This window comes from Budorcas taxicolor, chromosome 17, assembly GCF_023091745.1.
Source record: "Budorcas taxicolor isolate Tak-1 chromosome 17, Takin1.1, whole genome shotgun sequence".
Classification (NCBI taxonomy): Eukaryota; Metazoa; Chordata; class Mammalia; order Artiodactyla; family Bovidae; genus Budorcas; species Budorcas taxicolor.
In genome coordinates, this window is record NC_068926.1 from 64,082,996 (window position 1) to 64,094,101 (window position 11,106).

Here is an 11,106-nt window from a genome sequence, read left to right on the forward strand (position 1 = left end):
GCCCACCTGCTCCATGAACTCAAACACTGCCGGCGTGGCAATGGTGGCCGGCGCCTCCTCTATGATCTTCTGGTGCCTCCGCTGGATGGAACAGTCGCGCCCGAACAGGGACACTGCGTTCCCGTACTGGTCGGCGAGGATCTGGACCTCCAGGTGCCGGGCGTGCTGGGCCAGCTTCATGAGGAAGATTGGCGAACCAGGGGTCTCGCTCTGCACCTGGGGTAGGAGGATGGCAGGGTGGCAGGCTCTTCCCTGGGGAAGCAGGACTGGAGCAGGAAGCTCTCCAAGGAGAGCACGCAACAATGGCAGGGATACCCACGGTCTTGTTGAGCTTTTAGTGTTACCTCTTCTCAAAGATATAACATTCTCAAAATCAAACATGATCAAAAATACAGAATGTAGAATATGGAATAAAAATAAGGATTCACATGGAGCTACTCGTAAGACAATTTAAAAAAAAGAGAGATTGCAGTAACACACGGCAGGATCCCACTTCTGTGAAAAATAATATAACAGAATTGTGGAGACTTCCCCGGTGGTCCAGTGGTTAAGGCTCTGCCTGCCAATGCAGGGGCCACAGGTTCAATCCCAGGTCTGGGACGATCCCACACGCCTCAGGTCAACTAAGCCAGTGCACCGCAACCACCGGCCCGCGTGTTCTAGAGCCTGTGCTCCGCGACAAGGAAAGCCACCGCAGTGAGGATGCTTGCCGCAACTAGAGAAAGCCAGCGCGCAACAACGAAGACTTGGCACCGTCAGAAATACACAAAGTAATTTAAAAAATCTAGAACTATATGAAGGTCTGTGCAAAAGTATACACTATAGGAAAAGTACTGGAAAGAAACCCAGTGGCTAACAGGAGTCATGCTGGTTTTTTTTTTTCCCTTTTCCAGATTCTTTTCCCTTGTAGGTTATTACATAATACTGAGTATAGTTCCCTGGGCTGCACAGTAGGTGCTTGTTAGTTATCTATGTTACATGTAGTAGTGTGCATATTTTAATCCCAGTCTCCTAATGTATTCCTTCCCCCACCCCCCAGGCAAAATGGTTTAAAAGTAGAAAACCAGCTATAAATAAGTAAATACACGATTTGTTCCAATGATAAAATTGATCATCTACAAACATTAAAAATACTGAAACTGCTAAACTGTACAAAATATTCCATCTCTCGATAGACAAATAGTCACAGATAGATATCCTCACAAACAGGTATCTCTGAAATCCTTTATAGACACACTGGTCCATAGAATCAAACATCTAAGGAAACAGTGTACAGATCAACCCAAGCCCCGGACTTTTGCGAGTAAAGATGCATACATTCTCTTTGCAACAACACAGCAATATTTCAGTTCCCCCACGCGTCCTCTCGGTTGTGACACAATAACATTAGTGGAAAGAATCTGGTGGCCACCAACCGAAGAAGCACAATTCCCAAAGACACGTGGGAAAACACACAGCGCGAGGAGCTCACTTGTCTGAACAGGATGGGGAAGTCCTCAGCAGTCTCTGCCTTCCGGATTCCTTTCCCTCCGCCGCCTTCAGAAGCTTTGATCATCAAGGGAAAACCAATTTTTTCTGCTGCCTGAGGGCAAAGGACAAACAGACCTCTTTAGAGGTTTAGACAGTTTCTGCTGCTACCAGGCTTATGAGAAGGTTCTGGCTCCGGGTCCCCCCCACCCCCCCACCCCTCCAAGGATCTGCATTTACCTCCAAGCCTTCATCTACATCTTTCACGCAACCGTTGTTGTAGATGGACTCTGGGATGCTGATCCTTTGCCCTTCCTGTAGACTGTGTTCCGCCCACTCCACCATCAGACCTGGAGGGTCACAGAGGAAACAGAATCCTCCCCAAAACAGCCTAGACACGACCCAGTGCCTCTTGCCACCACAGCACCTCTAGACCTGGCCTCTGGGCGAACAGAACTCAGACACAGTCCTTCAGTTTCCCACTGTGCATTTTCATTTCCTTAAGGACCAACTCAACCCTGAATGGGAAACCAAGCTTAAGAAAATTTAGACTGAGTCTACCAAGAACAGCCATTGATCTGAATTTTTTTTAAAAAACCCCAACTCTATCTTTTGGAGTCATTTGTATGTCAATCACTGCTTTCTAAAATCCTATGAAGATTTCAAAAACAAACAACAACAAACAAAACAAAAACAAACTTTTCACTCCAAATTTAAAATTCAATCTTTGTAGGAAAAAATCAAATTGTTTAGAAACTCTTGAAATGTTTTCCTGTTTTTTTTTAACTTATTCTAAAAATTCCACTTTTAGGAATTTACCCTAAAGAAATGATTAAAATGTACATAGAGAGTTAGCTACAGGATCATCAAGGCTTTAAATATTTTCATATTTAGAAAAAAATTAATTGGAAACAACCAAGAGTATAACTACAGGGGACTGTTAGTAAATTAAGGTACATCTGTATAATATAATCCAATGCAGGCGCCTGAAGTGTTGTGAAGTATATTTATTGACACAGACAGACTAGTGAGGAAACAAACACATCACAAACTGTTAACTGTAAGAGCTCTGGCTTTTAAACGGATGTGCCTAGAGAAAAGGCTGGAATAATAAAACACATGATCGAAACCAGGTCATTGGATTATAAACAATTTCTATTCCTTTTTCTTATACTTTCTATTTTCTAAGATGTCTACAACGATATCATACCACTTCCTTGATAATTTTAATTTTTAAATGAAAGAATTAAAGAAGCATACTCCTGTCACCCTTCTGCTCTCAAGATTGGGCCCAGGCGTCCTCCCCAAGTGAAATTCAGGGCCCCTTACCACTTCCGCTCCAGGGCAGTGTTGGGATCTGCAGAGTCTGGGCCACGATGGTGGAGGCGATCTTGTCTCCCAGTGCCCACATGGCCTCGCTGGGAGGGCCTGAGGGGTGGGGCAAGGGGGAAGGCAGACTCAGGCCCTTGAAACTGGGGGCTGATCAGGTACACAAAAGAGAAGTCCCCAGGTCCCAGCTTTCAAGGATTGAAAGTCAAGATGGGGAAGAAAAAAGATCTATTAGTCTGCTACTTTGTCAGCCAACTTTCAATACATGTGGACTGTAAACATGATTTATAGCTTGACCTAAGTGGCCTATACAAAGTTCACCAGCAAAAGACTAGACCAAGGGGAGCAAGCCAGCACCTCAAAACACTAGACCATGGGTTAGCAAACTTTTTCTATAATGAGCCATAGGCAATACATAAATGAATGGGCAGGGCCGTGTTTCAATAAAACTTTATTTACAAAAGCAGGCAGCAGGCTGGATTTGGCCTGTAGGCTGTAGTTGGCTGGCACTAGGGCTGGACCATCCACTTCCAGAACTAAAAATGAGAGATAATGAGAGTCCCATGTGACAGCCAATGAGAGGCCATGGAAAAGAACATCAGTGAGCACAGGTCACCAGGCAGACCCTCAGGTGAATATCAGGTACTGACTTAGCACCAAGCTGCTATATACACGAGTCTGTGCTGTGGGCCCAGAGGTTAGGAAGCAGCAACAGGGATTTACTGAGAATGCTAAATTATTCCAATTTACACACAAGGATGGCAGACAACCTAACTGAGTAAAGTTCACAAATTATACATCTGAATTCTGAAACAAACAGATGCCACGAACAGTAAGTATCATTTTACCTAATTAGTAGCAGAGATGAGGGGTTCTGGTCCCAGGGGGTGAGGGCATTCCAAAGGCCTAAGAACAGCCCAAGCAAAGGTGTGGCCTAAAGATTTCCAACCTGAGTTAGAAATCTGAACGTGGCTGGTATCTCAGTACCAACAGGAACACCAGCAGAGGCTTCTGCTTGCCCCAGCATCATTCTGCTGTGGTAACCATGGTAACAGCTGTTTCCCTGGGCTGGCCAACCTTTCCATGTGACCTCCCACTGCTGGACTCAGTTGCTCTTGACCATGAACGTGTGATGTCGGAACATCAAACAGGCCTCCTCCTTCCAGGGCTGTATTAGCGAGAATTCCAAGACCCCCATTCCCACTTATCTGATGGAGGCGCACTCTACCTAGGAAAGCAATCTCGTGCTTGTGCAGGAGCTCCGGAAGTTTGGGGTTTTCAGAAGCATGGCCCCAACCAGCCCACACCGCCTGTAAACAGAGGCACGAACAGAGGTCTTTCTTCAAGAATCCGCCTCCCATCACACCCCAAAAGCTCCTTGCTGGGTCCTACCAGCCCTGGATTTCAGAGTCTCCCAGGACCCAGCTCCTCCATCCCTTCCGAACTGCGGAAACGGGCTGCTCCAGAGCTCAGGGCATCGTCCCCGTCACAGGCAGACTGGGGCACCCTGTCTGACTTACCTGCACGGGGATCCTCTTGGCGATGTCCACAATCAGCTCCACGTTGGCGTAATTGTGGTTGTTGGGCCCTCCTGGGACGGGGACATACTGATCTGCCATCTTGATATACTCTGGAATTAAACAAGAGAGAGGCGATCAGAAGGACTGACAGACCCAAGTCGAGGACAGAACACGACGATGCGTGGCCACTGAAAGGATAACCGTGATGATTCTAGGATCACAATGGAGGAACGAACGTATATGATAGTTTGAAGAAAAAACTGAGTTTGACGTTAATTGTGTGAAAATATATGTGTGTCTGGTCATGGCCTGGAAGGCAACAAAAAAGAGGGAAGCAAGCTATCAATATAGTTGGATTAGAAGTGGGTTTTAAAAACATTATATATTTTTCTAATTTTTGGCAGTGCCACGTGGCTGGTGGGATCTCAGTTCCCTGACCAGGGATTGAACCCATGCCATGGTAGTGAAAGCCTGGAATCCTAATCACTAGGCCACCAGGGAACTCCCTAAAAATTCTTATGTATCTTAATACTGTTTTGCCACTAAACAATACAGTGTTTGCTTCTAATCATGGTAACAAAAAAAAAAAGCCACATAACAAAATTCCCCATCGTAATCATTTTTTACATATGTAGCTCAGTAGTGTCAAGTATAGTCACACTGTTGTGAAACAGATCTCTGGAACTTTCTCATCTCATGCAACTCAAACTCGATACCCACGAAGTGACACCTCCCCATCCCACTGCCCAGCGCCCTGGCACCCACCCTTCTGCCTTCTGTCTCTATGGACCTGACTGCTCAGGACCTCACATCAGTGGAAACAGTATTTGTCTTTGTATGACTGGCTTATTTCACTGAGAGCAATGTCCTCAAGGTTCGCCTATATCATGTACTCAGTCACTCAGCTGTGTCCAACTCTTTGCAACCCGATGGCCGTGGACTGCAGCCCGCCAGGCTCCTCTGTCCATGGGATTCTCCAGGCAAGAAGACTGGGGTGGGCTGCCGTGCCCTCCTCCAGGGGATCTTCTCCACCCAGGGATCGAACCCAGGTCTCCCTCATTGCAGGTGGATTTTTTACCGTTTCAGCTACCAGGGAAGCCCCACCTGTGTTTTAACGTGATGATTTCTTTCCTTTTCATTGCTGAATACAATACAATGCTTTGATTTTAATATACTCATGCTCTTCAAACATAGAAATCCTACTTCTAAGAACATGTTCTAAAAAAACATTCATCATTGAGGCCAAAGACATGTAAAAGGGTGTTCACAGGGCAGTGTGTTTTTTTTTTTTCGCCTGTGGAACTTCCCTGACCAGGGACTGAACCCAGGCCCCTGCAGCTGAAGCTCAGTCTTAACCTCTGGACCCTTCTCACAGAACAGTGTTTTGAACTGTGCAAAGGTAGATTCAATCAAAAGTCAGGAGTTAGTACATCTGTACTATGACATTCTCACAGACCCTGAGAAGGAACTCTCGAATGCTATGTGCAGACTCGGAGAAAAACTCGAGAGCAGTGCTCCCTTCTGGCCTGCCGGCCTCTGATGTTGACCCAGCGTGGTGTGTTGGTGACGGGAGAGGTCCCAGAGATTACGAATCAAGGAGTCAGGCCATGACCCCACTCCTTGTTGAATTTTATTTTCATGTTGGAGAAGATAAACAAGAAAACAAGCAGGGTAACCACAGGCTGTGGGCAGTGCCAAGGCTCTGACAGGGATGACCAGGAGAGCTATGACATTCAAATTGTGCGTGGGGGAGTGGAGGCCTGCTGTGCAAAGAGCTTCCGGAAAGGACTGGCAGCAAACGGTCCAGAACTTTCCAAGCCTCTGCAACAGAAAAGAGTGAGGCCAACACTGATGAGGCCAGTGGGGCTGGGACCCAGGAATGGAGGCTGAGAGGCAGGAGATGGGGGTTTGGGAGGCCAGCAGGGGCCAAGTCATGTGAGGTCTTAACTGGCCTTGGTGAGGTTCTCAAATTTTAGCCCGAGTGTGAGGAGTGACCCCACAGCATCAGGCTGTGGACTCAGCCCATGGTTCCAATCCCCAGGACCCTGGGCAATTGAGTCACACCTTTGTGCCTCAATTATCTCATCTGTAAAATGGGGCTAACGAGCAAACCTGTCCTCACTGTAGTAAATAAAATGGAGACTCCATCAGTGCAGAGCAGAGCCCAGGACCTTCACTATGGGGAGGTTTGGGGGGTGAGGGAGCTGGTGCTGGACACGGGGTGGGGGGCGGGGCATGCTGATGGAACCTGAGTTGTATTTTTAAAGATCTGTTTGGCTGCTGTGTGAAGAATCTATAAAGGGACGCAACTGTTCAGGGGAAAAATCAAACTGCTGCTAAGTTGCTTCAGTCGTGTCTGACTCTGTGCAACCCCATAGACAGCAGCCCACCAGGCTCCCCCGTCCCTGGGATTCTCCAGGCAAGAACACTGGAGTGGGTTGCCATTTCCTTCTCCAATGCGTGAAAGTGAAAAGTGAAAGTGAAGTTGCTCAGTCATGTCCGACTCTTAGCAACCCCATGGACTGTAGAAAAATCACACTGCCCAATAGTTATTAACAGAATGATCTATGCTGATAGACATGGAGTAGTAAATAAGTAGAAAAATGAAGGAATGATTGAAAAAACAGCACATACCCATGCAAGAAAAAAGCATCTGGAGGAAAAGATGCCAAGCTACTGTAACATGGACGTTCCTCAAAGGTGAGATTTTCACTTTGCATATTAACCATTTGCATTTTTATAAGGTATATGGGTCACTCTTGTTAGCAGCAGACATTTTAATTAAATAGAGAAGATTGGGAAATAAATATGGAATCAGGAGAGGTACCCTGCAATGCTCTCTGGGGTACAGGATGGACTTGGCCCAGGCTGAGTGGAGGAGGTGAGGATGGGGCGTGGCAGAGAGGGAGGGAGTCAGGGTCGGAGTACCTGCGTTGGCCTTGAGGTCCTCTGGCGTTACCATGACTACGAACCGGATGGCCCGCTCATTTCGGAACATCTCATAGGCCCACCTGCGGATGGAGCGCATGCATTTCACGGCGGCAATACCGTTGTTGGCGATGAGCACCTGGACAGAGGAAAAGGGCAGGGGGCCTGTGCTGGAGGCTACGTGCTACCCCAGGGTTCATCTCACCTCTGAGAGCCTCCGAGGGTACCTCCTGCTTCTGCGAGTGCTCACCAACGGGCAGGCCTTTCTCTGCAGCCTGAGGCAGGTTGGCCTACTCCACCCCACCCCGAATGCCAGGACCCCACCTGTACCTTCTCGATGACCAGATGCCCCCCAAAGCGCGCGACGAACTCGGCAGGGGAAGCCACAGTGAAGTCTCTGTGCAGGTCCACCTTCCTCTGCTCTCGGCCCCTTCTTGCCAGGTGAAGCCCCGACATGCTGGGCCTGCGAGGGAGCAGGGCAGACCCGTGAGCAAGCAGGCTGGGGCCGCACAGGCCCCTAGGAAATTCACTTCCACAGAGAAGCCGAACTCCATCAGACTCCTGCAGCTTTGCAGTCCCTCTCTGGGGACCCTGAAACACTTTACGAGGAGACTTCAAGAGGTTAGAACATGAAAGAAGCAGAAGAGAACCCCTGATCTGTCCTAAGCTGTATTTTCAGGGTTTTCATCTTCAATTCACTCTTTATACAAATTCTCACAATTTAGGAACTCAAATAATACCAAAAAAAAAAACCCAAAACTTACAACAGGGTACAAGTTCAAGATCAGAGAAGTACACATTCTGATACTTTATACTTGTGAAGCAGTTTGTACCTTTTGTGTGCTTTTCTGTACTTGTATATCAAGGTTTAAAAAAAGCTGAAAACAATAAAGAAATGTATAACAACAAAATAGAAGGTCCTTGTCCCATCGCCCCTCTAGAACCCCACTCCAGAGGAAATCACATTTGACTCTGGCATTTATGCATCTCCGTGGTTCTGAACGATGTGTGTACATTATCCTGTGAGTCATCCATTAAGACATCATCCATCTATGAGCTTGTTATCTTGGCAGACACGGAATTACTGCTCTTAAGCAGCCACCCCATCCCCTTTCCCCAACCTCGTAACACAGGTAACCTGCAATTTGGTAGATTTATGGTGTTTTATGAGTCTGGGATCATTATTCACAGGTGAGGGTTTGTGGCATATCAGATATCCCTTTCTTATTTTTATTTTCCTGGAGTTAATTACTTTGTTTTTTAGCCTGGTTTTCCTTGCATCTTCATCTCACTCCTCAGCCTCCTAGGACACGTAAGACAATCAGTTCCACTGCGTTTTCATTGGCCACATCCCTCCTGAAGGCCTCGACACTGCTTGCATCTGGACACAGTCCACTAAGACCCTGTACAACCATCAGCTGGGACTTCCCTTTACCGACATCCTTAGGATTCCCTGTGCCTTTCCTGGGGGTTTTATGCCCCGAATTCAGAGTGCCACATGGCTCCCTCTGTTTTGATAGACCCCTTCATCTTGCTAGGGCACATCCTACAGTGGTTTCATCCCGTTAAAAAGATGACACTCTGCAGGACATGTGACAGCGAGGCCCCAACGTGCCTGTCTTGGTCCCGGCTGCACAGGCTTCTTTTGTTGCTCTCACCCCAGAGATCTCCTTTGGTCCTCTTAGATCCCTTTGCTTTTCTGTCCTCCATGTCTTGCCCTTCTTTGATCTACCCTCTTGCTTCAATGGAAGACATCCTTCAGTAGCTTTCTAAGAAAATGTGTTCGGGGGAGCAAATGTTTTGTGGCCTTGCATGTTCTAAAACTGTCCTCCTTCTGCCCTCACACTGGACCCAATCATGTCGCTGTGCATGGAATTCTAGGAGGGAAAGCCTTCTCCTTAAGAATTTTGGAAGCCTCAAGCCATTGTTGTTGAGGCTTTCAAGAATGCTAGAACCAGAGCTATGCTGATCCTTGGTCCTTTTGTAGGTGACCTGTTTTTTCTTATCCAGAAGCTTGTAGGTTCTTCTCTTTTTGCCAGTATTCTGTAAGTTTAGGGAAGAATTTTAGGAATGTGCTGAGGTATGTGTCTACTTCCATCAGTAACACTGGGAAGCTGTCAGGTTCCTTCAATCTGGAAACTGAAATCCGGAGATTTATCTGCAAATCTTCCATCACTTTCCCGACAAAGGTTCGGGTACTCAAGGCTACCGGTTTTTCCAGTAGTCATGTACAGATGTGAGAGTTGGACTATAAAGAATGCTGAGCACTGAAGAATTGATGCTTTCAAACTATGGTGCTGGAGAAGACTCTCAAGAGTGAGTCCCTTGGACAGCAAGGAGATCAAACCAGTCAATCCTAAAGGATATCAACCCTGAATATTCATTGGAAGGGCTGATGATGAAGCTGAAGCTCCAATACTTTGACCACCTGATGTGAAGTACCAACTCATTGGAAAAGACCCTGAACCTGGGAAAGATTTGAGGACAGGAAGAGAAGGGGACGACAGAGGGTGAGATGATTGGATGGCATCACTGACTCAACGGACATGAGTTAGAGCAAACTCTGGGAGATAGTGAAGGACAGGGAGGCCTGGCATGTTGCAGTCCATGGGGTTGAAAAGAGTTGTACATAACTCAGGGAGGAACAACAACAAAATCTCCTTAGTGACTTAACTGCCTCTTTTTTCTTCATGTTCTCCTATTATCTGGATGTTGAAATTCCTGAATTGGCCCACAGGTTTATATATTTTTCCCTCTCTTACCACTCTTCTTATTCCTTCTGGGCTATTTCCTCAGCCTTATCTCCTAACTGTTCTAATAGCATGCTTTTAATGTCTAAGAGCTTGGTTTGGGGCTGTAAATGTCCCCTTTCCTATGCACCCTGTTCCTATGTGTGCTCCCTACCCCCGATGAGAGTATTTACGATAGCTTTTCCAAGTTCTCTTCTCCTGATGTGGTTTCTGTATCTCCCATGTTTCCTGTGTCCCTTCTGGTTGGGTGTTGGCGGTTTGCCTTCCATCTTAGAAACTGCACTTGAATGTATGATAAGCCTTGGTTGCTCTCTCAGGACCAAGAGCAGGAACCAGAGAGTTGATGAAAAGTACTGGGCATGTGGTGAAGTCACTGAACCCTGAGCTCAATGCAGGGTGGTTTGGGAGGGAGGGCTGTGTGTTGGGGAATTCCAAGTATTTTTTGAGGCATCCTCGCTGGCTGGTCCAGTTCCCCCAGTGAGGACAAGTCTGTGGGGCTTCTGTTGTTCAGTCACTAAGTCGTGTCCTACTCTTTGTGACCCCACGAACTGCAGCAAACCAGGCTTCCCTGTCCTTCACTATCTCCCAGAGTTTGCTCAAACTCATGTCCATTGAGTCAGCAATGCCATACAACCATCTCATCCTCTGTAGTCCCCTTCTCCTCTTGCCCTCGATCTTTGCCAGCATCAGGATCTTTTCTAATGAATCAGCTGTTTGCATCAGGTGGCCAAAGTATTGGAGCTTCAGCATCAGTCCTTGCAATGAATATTGAGGGTTGATTTCCTTTAGGATTGACTGGTTTGATCTCCTGGCAGTCCAAGGGACTCTCAAGAGTCTTCTCCAGCACCACAGTTCGAATGCATCAATTCTTTGGTGCTCAGCCTTCTGCCTGAAAGTTAAAGGTTGGCCAGGCGCTGGGACAGGTCTGGAGAATAGGACAGCTTTCAGGATTCAGCAGCGACATAGCACCCATCCTCCAGTTTGGGAAGTAGGCCCCACATGCTCCACTATGCTCATCAGTGTCCAGTCCAAAGACCCTCTACTTCCCATCCTCCAGAGATCAAACCGCCTGCCTGCAACTGGGGTGGAAGTGGGCAGCCCCCAGTAACCTG

The 11,106-nt window shown here is 47.2% G+C and overlaps 1 protein-coding gene across 1 annotated transcript in view; it reads right to left on the minus strand.

Annotated features, from left to right (window-relative positions):
- The window catches only part of ACACB (acetyl-CoA carboxylase beta), a 137,811-nt gene that overhangs the window by 63,713 nt on the left and 62,992 nt on the right, over positions 1-11,106 (minus strand). Inside the window, 8 exon segments of the mRNA XM_052655120.1 lie at positions 7-216; positions 1,472-1,582; positions 1,708-1,817; positions 2,797-2,895; positions 4,025-4,106; positions 4,317-4,426; positions 7,245-7,383; positions 7,575-7,707. Of these exon segments, the coding sequence (XP_052511080.1) occupies positions 7-216; positions 1,472-1,582; positions 1,708-1,817; positions 2,797-2,895; positions 4,025-4,106; positions 4,317-4,426; positions 7,245-7,383; positions 7,575-7,707 (994 nt within the window).